The sequence below is a fragment of the Ranitomeya imitator genome, chromosome 3 (genome assembly GCF_032444005.1).
Source record: "Ranitomeya imitator isolate aRanImi1 chromosome 3, aRanImi1.pri, whole genome shotgun sequence".
Taxonomy (NCBI): Eukaryota; Metazoa; Chordata; class Amphibia; order Anura; family Dendrobatidae; genus Ranitomeya; species Ranitomeya imitator.
In genome coordinates, this window is record NC_091284.1 from 653713131 (window position 1) to 653738306 (window position 25176).

Sequence of the window (25176 nt, forward strand, 5' to 3'; positions counted from 1 at the left end):
GACTGCTCCTTAACCCCTATCTGACCTCGGACGGGATAGTACGTCCGAGGTCAGCTCCCCTGCTTTGATGCAGGGCTCCGCGGTGAGCCCGCATCAAAGCCGGGACATGTAAGCTGTTTTGAACAGCTGACATGTGCCCGTAATAGGCGCGGGCAGAATCGCGATCTGCCCGCACCTATTAACTAGTTAAATGCCGCTGTCAAACGCAGACAGCGGCATTTAACTACCGCTTCCGGCCGGGCGGCCGGAAATGACGTCATCGCCGACCCCCGTCACATGATCGGGGGTCGGCGATGCGTCAGGATGGTAACCATAGAGGTCCTAGAGACCTCTATGGTTACTGATCACCGGTGGCTGTGAGCGCCACCCTGTGGTCGGCGCTCACAGCACACCTCCATTTCTGCTACATAGCAGCGATCAGCAGATCGCTGCTATGTAGCAGAGGCGATCGAGTTGTGCCTGCTTCTAGCCTCCCATGGAGGCTATTGAAGCATGGCAAAAGTAGAAAAACAAAAGTAAAAAAAAATGTGAAAAAAATAAAAAAAAATATAAAAGTTTAAATCACCCCCCCTTTCGCCCCAATCAAAATAAATCAATAAAAAAAAAATCAAATCTACACATATTTGGTATCGCCGCGCTCAGAATCACCCGATCTATCAATTAAAAAAAAACATTAACCTGATCGCTAAACGGCGTAGCGAGAAAAAAATTAGAAACGCCAGAATTACGTTTTTTAGGTCGCCGCGACATTGCATTAAAATGCAATAACGGGCGATCAAAAGAACATATCTGCACCAAAATGCTATCATTAAAAACGCCAGCTCGGCACGCAAAAAATAAGCCCTCAACCAACCCTAGATCACGAAAAATGGAGACGCTACGAGTATCGGAAAATGGTGCAATGTTTTTTTTTTTTTTTTTTGTTTAGCAAAGTTTGGAATTTTTTTTCACCACTTAGATAAAAAATAACCTAGTCATGTTAGGTGTCTATGAACTCGTAATGACCTGGAGAATCATAATGGCAGGTCAGTTTTAGCATTTAGTAAACCTAGCAAAAAAGCCAAACAAAAAACAAGTGTGGGATTGCACTTTTTTTGCAATTTCACCGCACTTGGAATTTTTTTCCTGTTTTCTAGTACACGACATGCTAAAACCAATGATGTCGTTCAAAAGTACAACTCGTCCCGCAAAAAATAAGCCCTCATATGGCCAAATTGACGGAAAAATAAAAAAGTAATGGCTCTGGGAAGGAGGGGAGTGAAAAACGAACACGGAAAAACGAAAAATCCCAAGGTCATGAAGGGGTTAAATTTTAGCGCTAGTCTGACCTTATACGAATACATTTTCATATAGGTGCAACATCACTGGGAATAACTTGGAATATACAGTTGTGTGCATATATTAAGGTCCATCCACCTCTCGTGTCTCCCCTTTTCCTCATAGTTTGTAAGCTTGCAAGCAGGGCCCTCATTCCTCCTGGTATCTGTTTTGAACTGTATTTCTGTTATGCTGTAATGTCTATTGTCTGTACAAGTCCCCTCTATAATTTGTAAAGCGCTGCGGAATATGTTGGCGCTATATAAATAAAAATTATTATTATTATTATTAAGGTGTTGTCCAAATTATATAGAAAGCTCCTCACAGGCAGAACTATACAGAAAATAATCATATACTTGCCCATGTGATCCCCCGCATTCCAGCACTGCTTGCCCAATTTTCCCCACTGCCCTTCTGTTTTCCTTAGCTGCATTGATGATAACTTTTATTTCCACACGTGACCGCTGCAGCCATTCAGTAGCTTCAAAGGGTAAATTTGGGTGTGTATATATTACCAGCTGTGTTGCTGCCTGTATGTAGTTTTTTAATTACCGTATATACTCGAGTATAAGCCGACCCGAGTATAAGCCGACCCCCCTAATTTTGCCACAAAAAACTGGGAAAACTTATTGACTCGAGTATAAGCCTAGGGTGGAAATGCAGCATTTACCGGTGAATTTCAAAAATAAAAATAGATCATTATTTCCCCATAGCTGTGCCATATAGTGCTCTACACCATTCATATTTCCCCATAGCTGTGCCCCATATAGTGCTCTGCACCGTTCACTGTGCCCCCTAGCTGTGCCATATACAGTGCTCTGCACCGTTCACTGTGCCCCATAGCTGTGCCATATACGGTGCTCTGCACCGTTCATTGTGCCCCCTAGCTGTGCCATATACGGTGCTCTGCACCGTTCACTGTGCCCCCTAGCTGTGCCTTATACGGTGCTCTGCACCGTTCACTGTGCCCCCTAGCTGTGCCTTATACGGTGCTCTGCACCGTTCATTGTGCCCCCTAGCTGTGCCTTATACGGTGCTCTGCACCGTTCATTGTGCCCCCTACCTGTGCCTTATACGGTGCTCTGCACCGTTCATTGTGCCCCCTAGCTGTGCCTTATACGGTGCTCTGCACCGTTCATTGTGCCCCCTAGCTGTGCCTTATACGGTGCTCTGCACCGTTCATTGTGCCCCCTAGCTGTGCCTTATACGGTGCTCTGCACCGTTCATTGTGCCCCCTAGCTGTGCCTTATACGGTGCTCTGCACCGTTCATTGTGCCCCCTAGCTGTGCCTTATACGGTGCTCTGCACCGTTCATTGTGCCCCCTAGCTGTGCCTTATACGGTGCTCTGCACCGTTCATTGTGCCCCCTAGCTGTGCCTTATACGGTGCTCTGCACCGTTCATTGTGCCCCCTAGCTGTGCCTTATACGGTGCTCTGCACCGTTCATTGTGCCCCCTAGCTGTGCCTTATACGGTGCTCTGCACCGTTCATTGTGCCCCCTAGCTGTGCCTTATACGGTGCTCTGCACCGTTCATTGTGCCCCCTAGCTGTGCCTTATACGGTGCTCTGCACCGTTCATTGTGCCCCCTAGCTGTGCCTTATACGGTGCTCTGCACCGTTCATTGTGCCCCCTAGCTGTGCCTTATACGGTGCTCTGCACCGTTCATTGTGCCCCCTAGCTGTGCCATATACGGTGCTCTGCACCGTTCATTGTGCCCCCTAGCTGTGCCTTATACGGTGCTCTGCACCGTTCACTGTGCCCCATATCTGTGCCCATATACGGTGCTCTGCACCGTTCATTGTGCCCCCTAGCTGTGCCATATACGGTGCTCTGCACCGTTCACTGTGCCCCCTAGCTGTGCCATATACGGTGCTCTGCACCGTTCATTGTGCCCCCTAGCTGTGCCTTATACGGTGCTCTGCACCGTTCACTGTGCCCCATAGATGCTCCACATTAATCTGTGCTGCCGCTGCTACTGCTGCAATAAAAAAAAAAACCCACATACTCACCTCCCTTGATTGCAGCTCCCAGCGTCCGGTCCCGGCGCCTCCATCTTCCCGGCGTCTCTGCTCTGACTGATCAGGCAGAGGGCGCCGCGCACACTATATGCGTCATCGCGCCCTCTGCCTGAACAGTCAGAGAGCGCAGACGCCGGGAAGATGGAGGCGCCGGCCGGGAAGATGGAGCGACGCCCGGCGGCTGGAACGAGGACAGGTGAATATAACATACTCACCTAGTCCTGGCGATCCTCGCGCTGTCCCCTCCTGTCTTCGGTGCCGCAGCTTCTTTCTCTATCAGCGGTCACCGGCACCGCTGATTAGAGAAATGAATAAGCGGCTCCGCCCCTATGGGAGGTGGAGCCGCTTATTCATTTCTGTAATGAGCGGTCCCACGTGACCGCTGAAGAGAGGAAGAAGCTGCAGCGCCGAAGCCCGTGGGACGGCAGGGACAGCGCGAGGATCGCTGGGACTAGGTAAGTATGCCTCAGCGCCCTCACCCCCTCACCTGCCGACCCCACCGCTACCGTGACTCGAGTATAAGCCGAGGGGGGCACTTTCAGCCCTAAAATTTGGGCTGAAAATCTCGGCTTATACTCGAGTATATACGGTACATTGGACAACCCTTTTAAATGGATTGCACTAATAAAAGCCATATTTCTAGACCTTGCCCACAATCTGGCACACACAAGCATACGCCGATATATTCACAGTTTATTGCTTCTCTTTTTCTCCTAGTCTTTTCTTTGATTTAGCATTGCTTGTGGATAGTGATGAGCGAATATGCTCGCTACTCGAGATTTCTTGAGCATGCTCAGGGGTCCTCTGAGTATTTTTTTTTTTTTTTAGTGCTCGGAGTTTTAGTTTTTCTTGCCACAGCTGAATGATTTACATCTGTTAGCCAGCATAAGTACAGTTAGGGCCAGAAATATTTCGACAGTGACACAATTTTCGCGAGTTGGGCTCTGCATGCCACCACATTGGATTTGAAATGAAACCTCTACAACAGAATTCAAGTGCAGATTGTAACGTTTAATTTGAAGGGTTGAACAAAAATATCTGATAGAAAATGTAGGAATTGTACACATTTCTTTACAAACACTCCACATTTTAGGAGGTCAAAAGTAATTGGACAAATAAACATAACCCAAACAAAATATTTTTATTTTCAATATTTTGTTGCAAATCCTTTGGAGGCAATCACTGCCTTAAGTCTGGAACCCATGGACATCACCAAACGCTGGGTTTCCTCCTTCTTAATGCTTTGCCAGGCCTTTACAGCCGCAGCCTTCAGGTCTTGCTTGTTTGTGGGTCTTTCCGTCTTAAGTCTGGATTTGAGCAAGTGAAATGCATGCTCAATTGGGTTTAGATTTGGAGATTGACTTGGCCATTGCAGAATGTTCCACTTTTTGGCACTCATGAACTCCTGGGTAGCTTTGGCTGTATGCTTGGGGTCATTGTCCATCTGTACTATGAAGCGCCGTCCAATCAACTTTGCAGCATTTGGCTGAATCTGGGCTGAAAGTATATCCCGGTACACTTCAGAATTCATCCGGCTACTCTTGTCTGCTCTTATGTCATCAATAAACACAAGTGACCCAGTGCCATTGAAAGCCATGCATGCACATGCCATCACGTTGCCTCCACCATGTTTTACAGAGGATGTGGTGTGCCTTGGATCATGTGCCATTCCCTTTCTTCTCCAAACTTTTTTTCTTCCCATCATTCTGGTACAGGTTGATCTTTGTCTCATCTGTCCATAGAATACTTTTCCAGAACTGAGCTGGCTTCTTGAGGTGTTTTTCTGCAAATTTAACTCTGGCCTGTCTATTTTTGATATTGATGAATGGTTTGCATCTAGATGTGAACCCTTTGTATTTACTGTCATGGAGTCTTCTCTTTACTGTTGACTTAGAGACAGATACACCTACTTCACTGAGAGTGTTCTGGACTTCAGTTGATGTTGTGAACGGGTTCTTCTTCACCAAATTAAGTATGCGGCGATCATCCACCACTGTTGTCATCCGTGGATGCCCAGGCCTTTTTGAGTTCCCAAGCTCACCTGCCAAATCCTTTTTTCTCAGAATGTACCCAACTGTTGATTTTGCTACTCCAAGCATGTCTGCTATCTCTCTGATGGATTTTTTCTTTTTTTTTCAGCCTCAGGATGTTCTGCTTCACCTCAATTGAGAGTTCCTTTGACCGCATGTTGTCTGCTCACAGCAACAGCTTCCAAATGCAAAACCACACACCTGGAATCCACCCCTGACCTTTTAACTACTTCATTGATTACAGGTTAACGAGGGAGACGCCTTCAGAGTTAATTGCAGCCCTTAGAGTCCATTGTCCAATTACTTTTGGTCCCTTGAAAAAGAGGACGCTATGCATTACAGAGCTATGATTCCTAAACCCTTTCTCCGATTTGGATGTGGAAACTATCATATTGCAGCTGGGAGTGTGCACTTTCAGCCCATATTATATATATAATTGTATTTCTGAACATGTTTTTGTAAACAGCTAAAATAACAAAACTTGTGTCACTGTCCAAATATTTCTGGCCCTAACTGTACATGTGGGGATTCCCTAGCCACCAGTCAACCCCCACATGTACTTATGCTGGCTAACAGATGTAAATCATTCAGCTGCGGCAAAAAAAACTAAAACTCCGAGCACTAAAAAATACTCGGAGGACCCCCGAGCGTGCTCGGGAAATCCTGAGTAACGAGTATATTTGCTCATCACTACTTGTGGATATTGCTATTTGCATGGATGTTCGGCTTAATTTATTAACAGCAATGTCTGTCCTGTGATGCCTTCAAAGAAAGAAGCGTTTAAAGCGCTAGGACTTTACTCGTAGCATATCATTGTTTTGGAAAGTAAAATAAACTACTACATGCATTTGATCTATTTGCGTTTTGGTGATTTTAAATCTTTTGTTTTTCATTTTAGGCGGATCCCCTTATATAGCAATGAAAATAAATGAAGCAAAGGACTTACTGGAGTCTAGTACAAAACAATGACATAAGAGAGATGAATAATTAAGTTTTATTAAGTTATTTGCTGCCAGGAAAGATAGCGCGCTGCCTGCGCCTGTCTACCTGTCTAGATTTTTTTTTCTTTTAAATGTTATTTATACAGTTTATAAACCTGTATATTTGATGAAAGAAATGGTCTTATTTTTTCTTATATTTTCATACAACTGCAAGGAAAGTGTGCAATGGTAAAACTACAACTGAACACGGAATATCAGTGACACGCATGACCTGAATTACATGGATATACGTTACATTTAGATGTATGGAGTAAATCAGCAGCCTCTCCAGAATCTGACTCTTTTTCAGACTATTTTGTGTATATTCCCGGGCAAATAGACAGTGCTGTAACCTTGGCAAGCTCAGAAGAGCGGGAGCTGTAGAAACCTCATCACATTCTGTGCCTGGATCCCAGCTGTTCTTATAAGCGGCCCTCCGCCAGCTTCACAATCATCTCTCTCTTTGGACCATCGTCTTTATACATTGGATGCAGAGCACGTCCATGTAATGTGGAGCAAAAAAATAAATATGTAATAAAATGTTGTGGTCGCTGCCAGCTTCTCCCTGCAATCAACAGCTACTGGCTGAATAGAGCGGAAAACTCACAAACAACTTCATCAGGAGGGGAGGGAAAGCTATCAGTTTTATTTAAAGGGAAATGTCAGAATTGGCAATTATATAAAATGTAAATTGTATGCATAGCACATTAGAAATGACACTTTATAGGACTCATCAAGGACCCCCTGAGCTTTAATAAGCTTTAAGTTCAAAAGATCAGTCTATGTGAGTGGGCAGAAAAACAATTCCTGGCATCATTATGAATGTTCAGCCCCAGCTGTGAGCTGGAAGATGCATAATATTCAGGAGGAAATTAAAGAACAGGCCTACTGTGTTAATGGAGTACACATTGGTAAGCTACACTACCTTTGTTATGTAGATTGTGTTGTGAGGTCAATGAGCCATGTGATATATTGAGCGTGTAGTGACCTATAAATGTTAGCATGCTGCAATAGAGGTTCCCTATAGAAAGCTTCAATCTTACATTTCCTGACATTTTATTTCAATCTTCTAATTTGCTAATTTTTTTTTAATGCATGCTTTTTCCCTGTCAAATTACCGTATTCAGTTATGCTTTTTAAAACCGATGTCATTTATATCACAATGTGGTAACAGCTATTTTGTGTGTTCAAGCGAAGTATAAGCGCTCGAGGCATCATGACGGGGCCAAACATTTACCCGCACCTTCCCACCTGCTAGTTTTCCCTCTTTCTCTCCCACTCTCCTCTTCTTTCATTGACGGTTCTGGCTTCATAGAGCCAGAGAAGTTACCATAGGGCAAAAAGTGGAGACACAAAGCGCAAAATAGGGTCTTATCCTACAGATAACCAAGAGAGCTTTCTTAGAATTGCTCACCTGATTTTGTTGAATGGAGAGTGTGTAGAGATTTCGACTGCTACAGATCCACAGGCCGTTCAACAGCCATATGATAAGATAAACTGTGTAGGAGGTGTGGGTTAAATCCGCGCTTCCTTAATAATGAAGTTCCAAAGGATGATGAAATTAGACCTTGGTTTATTCAACGCGTTTCAAGGTCAGTGTGACCCCTTCAGGAAATTCCACATACATAATACAATACAAAGTTTCCTATGTATGGATTAAAAACTAGAATAATGATTTTGTGATAAACTCATGTTTTTTTCAACACACCCGTTATTTTGAACACTACTGTATGATATCTCCAACAGTCCCACACACACATTATTAACTCCATAAAGCTCCCTACAGCTCCCCACTGCGATAATGACTTTTGGGTTTTCTTTGAATGTAAGCCATAATCATCAATATTAACAGAAGTAAAACACATGAAATAGATCACTCTGTTTGCAATGACTCTATATGAGTTTCACTTTTTGTATTGAAGAGCTGAAATAAACTAACTTTTTGATGTTATTGTAATTTTGTGAGAAGCACCTGTATATGCCATAACAGAACAAAATGCAGTACATACAAATGGGAACACACCCATGCTTATTATATAGATGCTTGCTCAAAACAGATTACTACACAAATAAAGTTTCTATCTGTAGTGCTAAACTGTGTAAATGAGATATGAATAGCATTACTGCTCCAGACATTAACCCCTATCTGACCTCGGACGGGATAGTACGTCCGAGGTCAGATCCCCTGCTTTGATGCAGGGCTCCGCGGTGAGCCCGCATCAAAGCCGGGACATGTCAGCTGTTTTGAACAGCTGACATGTGCCCGTAATAGGCGCGGGCAGAATCGCGATCTGCTCGCACCTATTAACTAGTTAAATGCCGCTGTCAAACGCAGACAGCGGAATTTAACTACCGCTTCCGGCCGGGCGGCCGGAAATGACGTCATCGCCGACCCCCGTCACATGATCGGGGGTCGGCGATGCGTCAGGATGGTAACCATAGAGGTCCTAGAGACCTCTATGGTTACTGATCACTGGTGGCTGTGAGCGCCACCCTGTGGTCGGCGCTCACAGCACACCTCCATTTCTGCTACATAGCAGCGATCAGCAGATCGCTGCTATGTAGCAGAGCCGATCGTGCTATGCCTGCTTCTAGCCTCCCATGGAGGCTATTGAGGCATGGCAAAAGTAAAAAAAAAAAAAAAAGTAAAAAAAAAATGTGAAAAAAATATTAGTTTAAATCACCCCCCTTTCGCCCCAATCAAAATAAATCAATAAAAAAAAATCAAATCTACACATATTTGGTATCGCCGTGCTCAGAATCGCCAGATCTATCAATTAAAAAAAAGCATTAACCTGATCGCTAAACGGCGTAGCGAGAAAAAGATTCGAAACGCCAGAATTACGTTTTTTAGGTCACCGCGACATTGCATTAAAATGCAATAACGGGCGATCAAAAGAACGTATCTGCACCAAAATGCTGTCATTAAAAACGCCAGCTCGGCACGGAAAAAATAAGCCCTCAACCACCCCAGATCACGAAAAATGGAGACGCTACGAGTATCGGAAAATGGCGCAATTTTTTTTTTTTTTAGCAAAGTTTGGAATTTTTTTTCACCACTTAGATAAGAAATAACCTAGTCATGTTAGGTGTCTATGAGCTCGTAATGACCTTGAGAATCATAATGGCAGGCCGGTTTTAGCATTTAGTGAACCTAGCAAAAAAAACAAACAAAAAACAAGTGTGGGATTGCACTTTTTTTGCAATTTCACCGCACTTGGAATTTTTTTCCCGTTTTCTAGTACACGACATGCTAAAACCAATGATGTCGTTCAAAAGTACAACTCATCCCGCAAAAAATAAGCCCTCACATGGCCAAATTGACCGAAAAATAAAAAAGTTATGGCTCTGGGAAGGAGGGGAGTGAAAAACGAACACGGAAAAACGAAAAATCCCAAGGTCATGAAGGGGTTAAGAAAAAAAATGGAGATACTTAGCACATAATTTGGCCAGTTCATGCATGCTTAGCAACCAACGACAAGACGATCTCCAGTTTACTGGGAACCTATGTTTCTAGTGTGAATACCTCTGACTGAATTTATTGGTAGGTGTGAATTGGGTATGTATATAGAAGGGTGTGAATTGTTATATATAGAGATGGCTACTCCTAGTTCACACCTGTACACACCAATTTTCTGATTTGAAAGAGCCAGTCAGTTGTTTTATTTTATTTTTTTTCTTTAGATTACTACACAGATACAAGAACAGGATCTGATGTGAGAAATATAAGTACGGTATATATCTTGGCAATTGCTCATTCCCCTCATAATTTTGCCTTATTCAAACTGCATGTTGTGAACACTATATTAAAATTACATAGGCCTTTTTAGATACCACTTTTGTGAAGACTCTTTCAAAACTTTATTTTCACCCAAAAATAGATTCAAAGGTAATTTATAGAAAAAGTATTGATGGAATTTGATGGAAACCATTTTTAATCCTGAAGGGATCATTTAAAGAATTTGATTCTCCCTCTTACAGGCAGAATTCGAACAACGTGGTTTACTTTATTGTTTCCGTTACGTGATGCATACTTATAGGGGTTGTCCTGATGGACAGGTCTAGTCACATGCTCCTCCCCCCCCCATGCTTTCCCCCCTCCTCCTGTATGCATGGCTCATATTTCCCCACCCCCCTGTATGCATGGCTCATCTCTCAACCCCCCGCTCCTGCTCCCATCTTGCATGGCTCGGCTTACCGTCCCCTGTCCCCCCGCCCCTCATACTCCCCTTTCCCACGCCGCGCCGAACATCCCTCTGGCTCTGTCCCGACTCCTGGCGCAGCACCTTCCTGCGTGAGCGGTCATGTGGTACCGCTCATTAGGTCATGAATATGCCCATATTCATGACCTTAATGAGCGGTACCACGTGACCGCTCACTCAGGATGAGCTGCCAGACTCTGAGACCAGACATCGTTGGAGCAGGGTGAGTATGACGTCTTCAAGGAGGGTGGATGGGAGGCAGGCAAGCGGGCGATGGGGGGGCGGTCAGTCGGGAGGTGACCCAGGACTTAAAAAAATGAAAAAACAAAAAATCTTGCTCAGGTGCCGCCTCCCGCATCGTCCCGCCCTAGGCACGTGCCCTCAAGTGCCTAGTGGCAAATACGGCCCTGATCATACCTATATATAGTAGTACCTGTCACAAAATAATTTCCCCAACGCATCTATTGAAATGAAGATAAAGTGTTATGCTAAATGTTTAACCCCTTAGTGACTGAATCAATTTTGACCTTAATGAGTGACCCAATTTTTACAATTCTGACCACTGTCACTTTATGAGGTTATAGCTCTGGAACGCTTCAATGGATCCCACTGATTCTGAGAGGTTTTTTTGTGACATTGTATTCATGTTAGTGGTAACATTTCTTTGATATGACTTGCGTTTATTTATAAAAAAATCAAATTTGGCAAACATTTTGAAAATTTTGCAATTTTCAAACTTAATTATTGTGCCCTTAAATCAGAGAGTTGTCACACAAAAGAGTTAATAAATAACATTTCCCACATGTCACCTTTACATCAGCATAATTTTGGAGACATACATTTTTTTGCTAGGACGTTATAAAGGTTAAAAGTTGACCAGCGATTTCCCATTTTTTTCAACAAAATTGACAAAACCATTTTTTTTTAGGGACCACCTCACATTTGAAGTGAGTTTGAGGGGTTAATATGACCCAAAAAGTAACACCATTCTAAAAATTGCACCTTCAAGGTGCGCAAAACCACATTCAAGAAGTTTGTTAACCCTCCAGGTGCTTCAGGAGAACTAAACAAAGGGGAAGGAAAAAATAACATTTAACTTTTTTCACACTAAATTTCTTTTAGACCCAAACTTTTTTTTTATTTTCAAAAGGGAATCAGGAGAAAATGAACCACAAAATGTATTGTGCAATTTCTCCCGAGTACGCTGATACCCCGTACGTGTGGAAAAGCCACTGTTTGGGCGCATGGCAGTGCTCAGAAGGTAGGGAGCGCCGTTTGACTTTTTGAATACAAAATTTGCTGGAATCAATGGCGGGCACCATGTCGCGTTTGGAGACCCCGGTATGTGCCTAAACAGTGTAAATGCCCCAATTCTAACTCCAAACCTAACACAGCACTAACCCCAACATACCCCTAATCCCAACCCTAACCACAACTATAACCCCAACACATCCCTAACCACAACCCTAACCCGAACACCACCCTAACCCCAACCACCACTGTAACTCCAACACAACTGTAACCCCAACATAACCGTAACCCCAGTAGGTCCCCACCACCCTAACCCTAGCCCCAACCTTAACTGCAAAGAATGGAAAAAAATATAATATTTTATTTTCTGCTAGCTAAGGGCGTGACAAAGGAGGGTTTGATTAGCTATTTTTATTATTTTGATCACTGTGATAGGGTCTATCACAGTCATGAAAATGATCCAATAGGAAAAATCTATTGTTAACGAATGTCGGCCGGCAGATATCAGTGGGCGCACTGCACATGCGTCTGCTATTTTCTAACAGGAACATGGGGGGGGAGAGTGCTGGATAATCCGGGGATGGTGGAGCTATTGGGGGCTCGGGGGACCCCATTCCTCCTCTGAAGTGCTAGATCATATCAGGAGAGAAAAATGAATTGAAAATCTGACTCTTTTTTTTTTTTTTTTTTGGGTTATTCACCGAATAACGGCGATCACAAGATACAGAGGATGGTAAAAACCGACCCGACTCATGTTCTCCAGCTACTCCTGGTAGCTGAGACCGTGGGGATTTTCCGACGCCGGGGGTCGCTATACACTTTTTTTTCTCAGCGCCGTTAAAAAGCGGCACTGAGGAATAGGCATCCTTAACTGCCATCGTTAAAAGATGTATCGGTGGTCGTTAAAGGTTTAATGAAACCTAATTGCAAAAAATGATTTTTATGTACCAATTGCATGCATTTGCGTAAGAAAGAAAATTGGTCCCCAAAAGTTGACAGCCCCTTTTAAGATTTCAAGCCGACCTTTCTCTTCCACTTCTCTCAGTTTTTACCATTGAGAAGAGCGGAAGGGAAACTGTTGGCTTGTGATCAGCTGTATTCAAATAGAATAAAGACGTGACGAGCATGCAGTGTGTAAAAACAACGGTACCTTAACAGTATATTATACTTTAGGATTCTCCATGTTAGTCACTGTCAAATTCAATAAATGTGTCGGACAACCAATTTCAGAAACAAAATTGCACAGTCAGAAGGAAAATATATCCACCATCATTGTAAAACATAACAAACAAATCCATCTAAAGCAGCTTATAGTTTATATACAGTACAAATCCTTGTTTGTAAAAAAAAACTTGGATACATTTAAAAATGTGGTATGAATCTAAAATAGGCATTCTCTACATTTCTATTGAGCATCAGCCAAGTGAATACATTTGGAAAATTGCACAAAAAAGATATTCAAAAACTGAATCAATCACATCAATGGTGCTTACATTCAACAACAGTCTTTACGCCAGCTATATGGTTTTCTTTTTAGCAGTATACAGTGACTTGAACAAGTATTCATACCCCGTGAACGTTTCCACATTTTTTCATGTTGCACTTTGTGATGTAGCGATGTCCTTGCTGTGCAGTGAATAGGCAGTGACCCATATAAAGTTCAAACAAAGTCTTGTTTATTACACAGCATACTCACAAACCGGAAAAGAAAGCAAACAAGTCCTTCAGTATGCAGCCGGGGAAAAAAATAAAACAACAGTCCATAGTCCGCTGCCGTGAGCGTATTACACCCCCGTGTACGCTGGGGTGTCTGGCTTTTCAGGCTCTGCCTGGCCCGTGTTTCTCCACACGGAAGGAGCTTTGCACAAGCCTCGTGCAAGGTCTGACTCCCAGACCAGACTGACACACCCAAACTCTCTTGCTGGGTTTTTTTTTCTATCCTCTAGATTCTATGGCCATGGGCCACTATAAGATCTGGGCTGGAGGAAACGGACCGGCCCCACTACCATCCTGCAGTCCGTTTCAAAATAAAAGCCCATACCAGGTTTTCCTGAATAAATTCTGGGACAAATAACTTGACCCAGTTCACACTTACTTTTATTCTTCCCTGTGTCTCACAGGCAACCTGCTGTGAGCACAGGGCACTCCAGCGGATCTAATATGCTTCTAAGCACATCCTGGGGGACACATAGCGACCCTCGCATATGACACCGGTCACTGCCTCACATACCCCCCCCCCTCTGTTCAGACTTGTGGGGTTGAACATTTGTCAGCATACATGGTGCCCGTGACAGGGCATCTGCATTTCCCTGTGATTTCCCAGCCCGATGTTCCACAGAGAAGCTGAAATTTTGTAGGGACAAGAACCATCTGGTGACTCGGGCATTCCTTTCCTTTGCATTTCTCATCCAGACAAGGGGTGAATGGTCTGTTACCAACCGAAACTGACACCCGAGCAAATAGTAGCGTAGGGACTCCAAGGCCCATTTGATCGCCAAGCACTCCTTCTCCACTACGCTATAATTTTTCTCTGCCGGGGTCAGTTTCCTGCTTAAATAGGTGACTGGATGCTCATCCCCGTTCACCTCTTGCGACAGCACCGCTCCCAAGCCTACCTCTGAGGCATCGGTTTGCACAATAAAGGTTTTCTTGAAGTCGGGGCTGATGAGGACCGGCTGTCCACACAACGCCGACTTCAGAGACTGGAACGCTTCCTCTGCTTGAGGATTCCACTTGACCATCACCGTTTTCTTCCCTTTTAACAGGTCCGTTAGGGAAGCCGATTTACCAGCAAAATTGGGTATAAACCGACGGTAATACCCAATGATGCCAAGGAATGCCCTCACTTGTTTGGAACTTAAGGGCTTGGGCCAGTTTTGAATGGCCTCAATTTTGTTCACTTGAGGTTTGATAACCCCCCGGCCGATCATGTATCCCAAGTACCGGGCTTCCGTGAGACCTATCGCACATTTCTTTGGGTTTGCTGTTAACCCTGCGGCTCTAAGAGACTCTAGCACTGCTTGTACCTGGGACAGATGGGTATCCCAGTCGGTACTAAAGATGACTATGTCATCCAAATAGGCTGACGCGTAGTCTCTATGTGGCGCTAACACAATGTCCATCAGCCTCTGAAATGTGGCCGGAGCTCCATGTAACCCAAAAGGTAAGACAACGTATTGAAAGAGACCCTCTGGGGTTATAAAAGCGGTCTTTTCCTTCGCTGACTCTGTTAAGGGAACCTGGCAGTAACCTTTCGTGAGATCCAGTGTGGTGAAGTACTGGGCCTTCCCCAGTCTCTTAATTAGCTCGTCCACCCGTGGCATGGGATACAGGTCAAATTTTGATACTTCATTTAACTTCCTAAAGTCATTACAGAAGCGTAATGACCCATCAGGTTTTGGTATTAGTACAATGGGGCTAGCCCACTCACTTCGGGACTCCTCAATGACTCCCAACTGAAGCATTTGCTTTACCTCGGCCGCGATGGCTTGCCTTCGGGCTTCTGGCACTCGGTACGGTTTCATCCGCACCTTTACCCGGGGCTCAGTGACAATGTCATGCTGAATCACTGAGGTTCGCCCCGGCAGCTCTGAGAATACATCCATATTCTGCTGTACCAAAGCTCGAGCCTCCCGCCGCTGCTGTTTTGTGAGGGCATCATTGACCTTTACCTCACACCTGGCTGTGTCCTTGGCCAGGGCCAGAGGGACCTCCGATTGTATGACCGTAGTTGCATCTGTGACCAAACATTCTCGGTCCTTCCAGGCCTTTAGCAGGTTTACATGGTACAACTGCTCGGGTTTTCTTTTCCCGGGTTGGTACACTTTGTAATTCACTTCCCCCACCTTTCCCCGTATCTCATACGGCCCTTGCCACTTGGCCATGAGTTTACTCTCTGTGGTGGGCACTAGTACCAACACCCGGTCTCCTTCTTTAAAGGACCTGACCGTGGCCCTTTTATTATAGGTACAGCTCTGAGCGGCCTGGGCATCCAACAGATGCTCCTTTACGATGGGTTGCACGACTGCAATCCGATCCTGCATACTTGCCACGTACTCGATAACACTCTTATGTGGAGTGGGCTCCTGTTCCCACGTCTCTTTGGCTACATCCAGCAGCCCCCTCGGGTGCCTGCCATACAATAGCTCAAATGGGGAGAACCCCGTGGACGCCTGCGGTACCTCGCGTATGGCGAACATTAAATATGGCAACAACATATCCCAATCCTTCCCATCCTTGGCGACCATCTTTTTGAGCATGGCCTTGAGGGCCTTATTAAACCTCTCGACCAACCCATCGGTTTGTGGATGGTACACTGACGTACGCAACTGTTTAATTTGGAGCAATTTACATAGCTCCCTAGTCACTTTAGACATAAAAGGGGTTCCCTGATCTGTAAGGATCTCCTTGGGAAGCCCAAGACGACAGAACATGGCAAACAGTTCACGGGCTATTAGTTTAGCCGAAGTGTGCCGAAGCGGTATCGCCTCTGGATACCGGGTGGCGTAGTCTACGACTACTAATATGTGCTGATGGCCCCGGGTGGATTTTAGTATTGGTCCCACCAGATCCATCGCTATCCGCTCAAAGGGTACTTCTATGATGGGCAGAGGTACTAACGGACTCCGGTAGTTCGTGGTGGGTGAGGTTAGTTGACACTCAGGACATGTGTCACAGTACTTTGTAACCTCAGCGTAGACACCAGGCCAAAAGAACCTCTGTAATATGCGCTCTAACGTCTTTTTGGCCCCCAACTGCCCCCCCAACATGTGAGTGTGAGCCATGTCGAGCACCGCCCGACTATAGGGTTGGGGCACTACCAGTTGTTCTACCACCTCATCCCGGATTTTTTCAACCCTGTACAGTAACTCCTGGATGACTGCCATCCGGGGAAACTCCTTTTCTGCACCAGGTTGTTGTGCCACCCCATTTACCTCGATTACTCTTTCCCTTGCCCGGGTCAGAGTGGGATCCTGGAGCTGGGCAGTCCCAAACTTACCAGCTGACACCTCCAGCTCATGAATTGGTGGATTCTCTTCCACTTCCCCTGCCAATACCTCTAGGGGAAACCTATCGGGATTACACACTGTCCCTATCGTGGTGACCCCTACGGCAGGTATCCCTGACTCGGGATCTTCGGGTTCTGCACCCGGAATGCTTTTTACCCTGAGAGGGTTAACTCTGGTCTCCCAGAGGGACCAGAACAACGGTAAGTCTCTACCCATCACAGTCCCATACGGAAGAGTTTTTACCACTCCCACTACATGTTTTATCTCTCCACATGGGGTGGAGAACGTGACCTCCGCAGTCGGGTACTCTCGGAGGTCCCCATGTATGCACACTACCCCCACTTTCCGTCCAATAGGACTGTCCCCAGCAACCAAGGACCCGTGTACCAGGGTCACTAAGCTCCCCGAGTCCAAGAGAGCATCCGTCTGGTACCCATTAACGAGCACTCTGCACAGCTGAGGTTCGGTACCGGCAGGGTCTGTAGTGGCAATGCAGACTGGCTGGGCATACATAGACACGCGGCGGGTATACCCGCAGTCCATGGGTTCTGTTGTTAGGGGACAATTAGCAACCACATGTCCAGGTTCTTGGCACCGCCAACACGTAACGACTGTGGCACGAGGTAACCTTGGAGCCAGTTTAGGGGACACAGGTCTGTGGTCACTCTCTTTCCGAGACAACCCCTCAGCATGGACTCGGTCCGGTCTTGTCCCAGTGGAGGGCCGTGGACTTTTCTCAGACTCCTGAGCTGGCGGAGCCTTACGTGACAGCCGAAGCGGAGCAGTGTCCCGTATAAAGTCCTGGGTGGCCTTATATCGCTCTATCAGGCCTACAACCTGGTCTAGGGTACCCGGGTCCCCTTGACCCACCCAACGCTGAATGGCCGCTGGCAGAGCCCTCACCAGTCGGTCGACCACCACCCTCTCCACTATCTGACTTGTGGATAAAGTCCCAGGTTGGAGCCACCGTTTCACAAGCTGCAATAAGTCAAAAATCTGAGACCGGGCAGGCTGGGCTTCCACAAAAGTCCAAGAAAACACCCGTTGAGCTCTCACATAAGTATTAATCCCCAGTCGGGCAAGGATCTCACCTTTTAACTTGGAATAGTCCTGGGCATCCTCCCAACTGAGGTCAAAGTAGGCCTTTAGCGCATCACCCCTCAAGAACGGAGCCACAACTTCAGCCCACTGTGCTGCTGGCAGATTCTCCCGTTCTGCCGTGCGCTCATAGACGGTGAGGAAAGCTTCCACGTCATCTTCCGGACTCAATTTCCTCAAAGCAGAGCGGACCTTGTCACGGGCATCGCGACGTTCCGGGGTCGGTGCTGGAGGTGCCTCTCGCAGGGCTGTAATTTGCTGCAGCAACAGGTTATTCGTTTGTTGCTGTTGTTGCTGTGTGAGGACTAGCTGCCTCAGGATCTCCTCCATTTTGTCTGTAGGCCTGAGTTGCAATGTAGCAGGCTTAATAACAGACATGCAAATGGCGTTGGGGTATGCCTTAATTCACACTGCCCGCATTCTCCACCAAATGTGATGTAGCGATGTCCTTGCTGTGCAGTGAATAGGCAGTGACCCATATAAAGTTCAAACAAAGTCTTGTTTATTACACAGCATACTCACAAACCGGAAAAGAAAGCAAACAAGTCCTTCAGTATGCAGCCGGGGAAAAAAATAAAACAACAGTCCATAGTCCGCTGCCGTGAGCGTATTACACCCCCGTATACGCTGGGGTGTCTGGCTTTTCAGGCTCTGCCTGGCCCGTGTTTCTCCACACGGAAGGAGCTTTGCACAAGCCTCCTGCAAGGTCTGACTCCCAGACCAGACTGACACACCCAAACTCTTGCTGGGGTTTTTTTTTCTATCCTCCAGATTCTATGGCCATGGGCCACTATAAGATCTGGGCTGGAGGAAACGGACCGGCCCCACTACCATCCTGCAGTCCGTTTCAAAATAAAAGCCCATACCAGGTTTTCCTGAATAAATTCTGGGACAAATAACTTGACCCAGTTCACACTTACTTTTATTCTTCCCTGTGTCTCACAGGCAACCTGCTGTGAGCACAGGGCACTCCAGCGGATCTAATATGCTTCTAAGCACATCCTGGGGGACACATAGCGACCCTCGCATATGACACTGGTCACTGCCTCACAACTTATAAACTTAAATGTATTTTATTGGGATCTTTGTGATATACCAGCATAAAGTAGCAAGTATTTGTGAATTAATGATACATGATTTTCTGATTATTTTAAAAATATAAATCTAATAATCTTTATTTTTATATAGCGCTAACATATTCCGCAGCACTTTACAGTATGCACACATTATCATCGCTGTCCCCGTTGGGGCTCACAATCTACATTCCCTATCAGTATGTCTTTGGAATGTGGGAGGAAACCGGAGTACCTGGAGGAAACCCACGCAAACAAGGAGAACATACAAACTCCTTGCAGCTGTTGTCCTTGGTGGCATTTGAACCCAGAATTCCAGCGCTGCAAGGCTGCAGTGCTGATCACTGAGCCACCGTGCTGCCCTGCTGTCTAAAAATTGTAACGTGCACTTATATTGAGCCCTCTGTAGTCTGATACTCCTAAATAAAATCCTGAGTGACCAATTGCCTCCAGAAGTCAAATAATTAGTATATAGAGTCCAAGGGTGTAATAGATTCTCAGTATAACTGCAGTTGTTCTGTCAAGGCCTGAGATGTTTGAGAACATTAGGGATCAAATAGCATAATGAAAACCAAGGGACACACCAGACAGGTGAAGAAGAGTAAAGCAGGGTTAGGTTATAAAAAAATAGCTCAAGCTCTGAAGAGCTCACGAAGGACTGTTCAAGCCATCATGCAAAAATGGAAGAAGTATGACACAACTGGACGTGGTCGTCCACATACACTGACATCCCAAGCAAGGGATGCAACTAATTAGAGAAGCCAAGAGACCCATGGTCACTCTGGAGGAGCTGCAGAGATCCACAGCTCAGATGGGAGAATCTGTTCTTGGAATAACTATTAGGGCAAGCTCACATGGCCGAGTGCTGTGCAATAAAACATTACATAGCTCTCGGGCCAATGTTATTCTATGGGGCAGCTCAGATCTATTATTTTCTCATGCCGATTTGGCATTTCTTAATTTTGACATTACTTATCAACTAGAACATTATCTTGTATCATGGGCTTTACTGCAGACTATACAACCTCAACTGGATTTTTGAAAAATGTTCAACTGTTTTGTTGGAATATAACATCCAGCCATTTTCCCTTAACAGCCAATATCTAGGGTTGTATTTCTAATACACTGAAGACCAACAATATTATAAAACACAAAATGACATCAATGTTTTTCAATTTTTCCCACTGCAAAATTTCATATTGCATAGCACATAGGGAATGTTTCTTAATGATCTTTTCTTTCGGTAACACTGCAGTCTGTTCGTTCTTGCAGAGATACAGCTGTTTCATCATGAAGATGGTTTTTGAATTCCCTATGTCCCAATAGTGAGAAAAAGATGCATTTTTCAGAATGCGTAATTAGATTTCAGATTCCAAAACATGATCAAAGATGTGTCAACTTTGCTATATTTTGTTACTTACATTATACTCAATAATGCTGAATTTAAAATCCAACAGAATTACTTCCAATATACATTTAATCGCTAAAAGGCTAACAAGATTGCCTCGTTAGATGTGAAATTGCCTGCATAGCTCCGAAACAGAATGATTAAAATTCAAATTAATTTATTACCTACTAGATTGTTTCATTAGCTGCCTGTTTAAGTCACCCAGCCAGCATACCCTATTTTTTGACAATGCAAATTGTGGTAATAGCATGCTGGAAAACGTAGGCCTACAACAAATGATATGTAATCATTGTGATGAAAAACTAAAAAGAACTAGTTGGAAATTAATCATAATAATAATGCGGAAACAAAGTAAATTTGCAATGTCACCTTTATTTTACTACTGATTCAGTTACAGTGCTGCTTGCAATGTTTCAAGCTGAGTTGCTTTACTAGAACATCACAATGACATAAGTCATTGAATATTGGTGAAATTTGACAGTGCTCCTCATGGTTTAGGAGCTCTCAGTGACCCATCATTGGAGTGTTCTGGAGCATCATGAGTCGTTCCTGGTCAACAAGTTAAATTATAGATCACTTCTACCCAAAAGTGACCTTTTTATTTGAGAAACTGTCAGTAAGCTCTTTCTGACAGTCTAATTGGAAGGTTTGTACTTTTTTCTTTTATCTGTCTTTCTGAGTCAGATTGATGGGCACAAACTACACAAGGGGTTGTTCAGGTTTGGAATGAAAGTCTGCAGTCGTTCTATGTGACTTTTGAATCTTCACAATCCGTGCACCATACGCCGTCCGTATTTGGCGGTGACGTGACAACAAGTATGTGTTTTACATAGTTTTAACCACATTACAACTAGACATGCACAACCTAGCTCAATACAAGTGTATTGTTCAAGGCTGAGCACGTCTAGTTGGCACATGACTGCATGTATGCAAATCACATACTTGCAGTCATGTGTCTACCTGCAGGCATTGAAGAATCCTAACAGCAAGCTTTGCATGCACTGTGAGGCTTCAAAATTATGCAGTCACTTTGTTTTTCATCCCAAACCAAGACAACCCTTTAAAGTTGAATGTGCAGGGAAACAAAGATTTCAAAAGCAAAATCATGCAAAATTTTTAATGAAACCTAAATGCAAAAATAATTTTTAGCCCCCCCAAATATACATGTAATTAAAAGGGTTATCCAAGACATTTTTTTTCACTATGGACCTAAGACTAAGAGGCAGTTGGTTGCTAACTACCTAATACATGATTACACAAAATACCAAAAGGGAAACATACTTTTATTGGAGGAAAATTTAATGTTGAAAAAAAATATTAAAAAAATTTAATAACATAAAAACAATATCAAAATAAATGTGTGACAGGGGACAAGGAATACCAGACAGAACGGTTAAAAATATATAAATATTACGCTAAAAAAATATTTTGTGAGTTTTCCCTGGCTGGTTATAGAAAATACAGGGGAACGCATGCCGTTTTTTTACATTTATTGTGCAGGCGGTGGCTGATGAATACCCCCATCAGCCGCACCTGCTGTCACTGTTATTAGCAGCAGCAGGGATAGGCTGATGGGAGAAATAGTCCTATCAGCCGCCGCCTGCTGTCTCTTTTATAATGTAACTCTCATCATTCTTTGCTTGCGCCAATCGCCGGTAGAGCAGGTGAGAATGAGGAGAGCCGTGTTCAGCACCCGGCAATGGGGAAGACCACTTACTGTAACGCTTCTCCGGCAAATAACGCTCCGCTCCTTCCGAGTCTCTCCGCATGGCTAAGTAGTGCTGCACCGTCACATATAGGGTATTGCCACGATCAGTAGAAATGAGAAAATTTTGGTGCCATTTTTACCCACTTTTTGTGTGAAAATGTAAAATCTTTGGCTAAGACAAAATTTTGGTGGTAAAAATGTAGTTATTTTGTCTTCACTTCTCAATGGTATAAAATTCTGTGATACACCCATGGTGTCAATATGATCACTGCACCCCTAGATGAATTCATTGACAGGTGTAGTTTGTAAAATGGGGTCACTTATGGGGGGTTCTGCTGTTCTGGCACCTCATGGGCTCTCCCAGTGGGTTATGGCACCTGAAAACCATAACAGTAAAATTTGGCAATCCTTGCCATCTGAGCTTTGCGCTGTGCCTGAAAAATATTTCCTGATGACATTTAGGGTATTGGCACACTCAGAAAAAGTAGGAATCAGTCCTACCGGTAATAGTGTATCTAGGAGTCCATCATGACCACACCACCAGGAGGTTGTCCTTCATATCCTTGATAGGGACAGGAACACTGAAGAGGTTAAATAGCCCCTCCCCACCTCCACCCTTCAGTGATTTTCCAAAGTACCACACCAGGATGGATGCAACGCAATTTTATTGAACTTCCTCTCTATACATGTTCATATCACACATCAGACAGGAAATTCAAGGGAGGGTAAAAAAGGGGTGCTGTCATGATGCACTCCTGGAAACACTATTACCGGTAGTATTAATTACTACTTTCCAGGATTTCCCTTCCGACAGCACCACCAGGAGAAATACCAAATAACTCCTATTTAGGGTGGGATTACAGCTTGGAGGACTTACCTCCCAAAGACCATCTGTTGATTTGACAGAATGTCTAGCTTGTAGTGTTTGCAAAAGGTATTTGAGTTTGACCAAGTTGCTGCCCGGCAAATTTGGTCCATGGATGCACCGGCACTCTCTGCCCACGAAGCAGAGATTGCTTTCAGTGAGTGAGCTTTAAGATTCTCTGGAGGAGATTCACCAGCTGAAATATAAGCGGCACAAATGGTAGATTTAATCCATCTGGCTAGAGTAGCTTTTGAGGCTTTTTTCCCTCTGTTCTTCCCGTTCATCTGGATAAAGAGGTTTGAGTCAATTCTCCAGCCTTCTGTAAGTTTTAAATATTGTAAAACTGTCCTTTTGACATCCAAAGAGTGGAGAGAGCGTTTTTTGTCGTTGTTGTAGTTCTGGCAGAACGTAGGTATTATAATTTCTTGATTTCTGTTGAAGTCAGTCACTACTTTGGGGAGAAATGCAGGATCCAATTTCAAGATAATACAATCTTCCTGGATTTTTAAGTATGGGTGAGCTTGGATCTCACCTATTCGCCTTTCTGACGTTATTGCAACCAGAAAGACAGTTTTGAACGTTACAGACTTTAGGTCTGCTTGATCTAGAGGTTCGTATGGTGCTTTCCGTAATTCGTTTAGTACCAAACTGAGATTCCAGGGGGGTACTGAGCTACGTATTGTTGGCCTAATGCATTGCGTAGCTTTAATGAACCTTACAACCCAGGCATGGTCAGCTAGTGGATAGTCATAAAAGGTGCCCAAAGCTGAAATTTGGACTTTTACAGTACTAGGTATTTAACTTGTGTCGAAGCCTGCTTGAAGGAAATTTAAGATCTGAGAAATATTTGGTCCTTGAAAGGTGGATATTGGAGTTTTGCTGTGTGTGAAAAAATGTTTCCAGATTTTTAGATATATAGCTGATGTCACTGGCTTCCTGCTTTTTTTGCATGGTTTAGATGACTGAATCTGATAGACCTTTTGATCTCAGGATTTCCTTTTCAAGATCCACACTGAAAGTTGTAGCATCTCCAGGTTTTGATGGATCATCGGTCCCTGCGTCAGAAGGTCCCACATTGATGGTAGCAGAACTGGATCTTCCAAAGCCATCCACTTCAAAAGGGCAAACCAGCTTCTCTTGGGCCAATATGGCACTATTAAGATTAGTGCTGTAGGACTTCCTGTATTTTATGCTTATCTTGTCACTCTCCACAAGGAGAAACGATACTTCTTGGATCCCGGTCAGACGCCTCTCAATCAGCCAAACCAGATCTCTACTTTGCACTGACGAGAGGCAGTACCCCGAAACACAGTGTCTGCAAATTGAGATTCTGGTTTGGCTATTATCCTATGTCATGTGACAAGGCTCGTTAAAGGGTCGACATTGACTGTTAGGATTCCTACTTCCAATAGGTGGCACTAGAGTTCTAGTCCTCTTCCTCTCTGAAGAGACAATTTGCATATTTCCCAGAGGAGCATTTCGGCTTTAAGTCTCCTCACCGCGACATGCTTATCATGTCACTCTCCGCAAGGAGAAACCTATACTTCTCGGATCCCTGTATTTTCCTCAAAATTCTCGGTATTAGGGCGAGTGGTGGGAGACGAATAAGTCTATCTGTGGAGTGCCCCATCGCTGGGTTAGCTGAACAAAGACTTTTTCGTTTAGAGACCATTCCGAGGGTTGCACCCTTTCCCTGCTGAGAAAGTCTGCTATCTGGTTCTTTGAACCTTTAAGATTTACCGCTGTGATGGACTTCAGAGTGCGTTCTGCCCAAGAGCATATTGATTCGGCTAATCCCTGCAGGTGACGGTGCCTCGGACCTCCTTGATGAAGAAGGAAAGATACAGTGGTCAAGTTGTCCAAGAAGATTCTGAGATGACGCCCTTGCACCTCCTTTTGACATCTTTTCAGTGCTTCCCAAACTGATCTAAGTTCCCTGTAATTGGAGGAACTGTTGCGTACAGATTTGGGCCATGTTCTCTGAAGATAGCGTCATTCTATGTGAGCTCCATAGCCGCTTAAGCTTGCATCTGTGGTTACATTTATGCATGGAGACTGTGGTTACATTTATGCAGGCATGTACTACGGAGGACAGAGAATGAACTTCAATCCAATATTTCAGCCAGCATGCAGCCAGCGGGTAAGGAAAGGGTGAATCAAAAACCCCGCCTCCATGGCTGAAGATTGTTCCCTCCAAATTCAGGTGACAGTGTCCC

At 44.5% G+C, this 25176-nt stretch overlaps 1 protein-coding gene across 2 annotated transcripts in view; it reads left to right on the top strand.

Annotated features, from left to right (window-relative positions):
• Window positions 1-25176, top strand: part of DNAJC15 (DnaJ heat shock protein family (Hsp40) member C15) — a 116375-nt gene that overhangs the window by 79847 nt on the left and 11352 nt on the right. Inside the window, exon 6 of one of the 2 annotated variants that reach the window (XM_069758232.1) lies at window positions 6265-6886. The exons of the other annotated variant lie outside the window; for it this stretch is intronic. Coding sequence (XP_069614333.1) covers window positions 6265-6335 — 71 coding nt within the window. The 3' untranslated portion in view covers window positions 6336-6886. Of the gene's footprint in view, window positions 1-6264; window positions 6887-25176 lie in introns of those variants that run through there. 2 annotated transcript variants of the gene reach the window in all.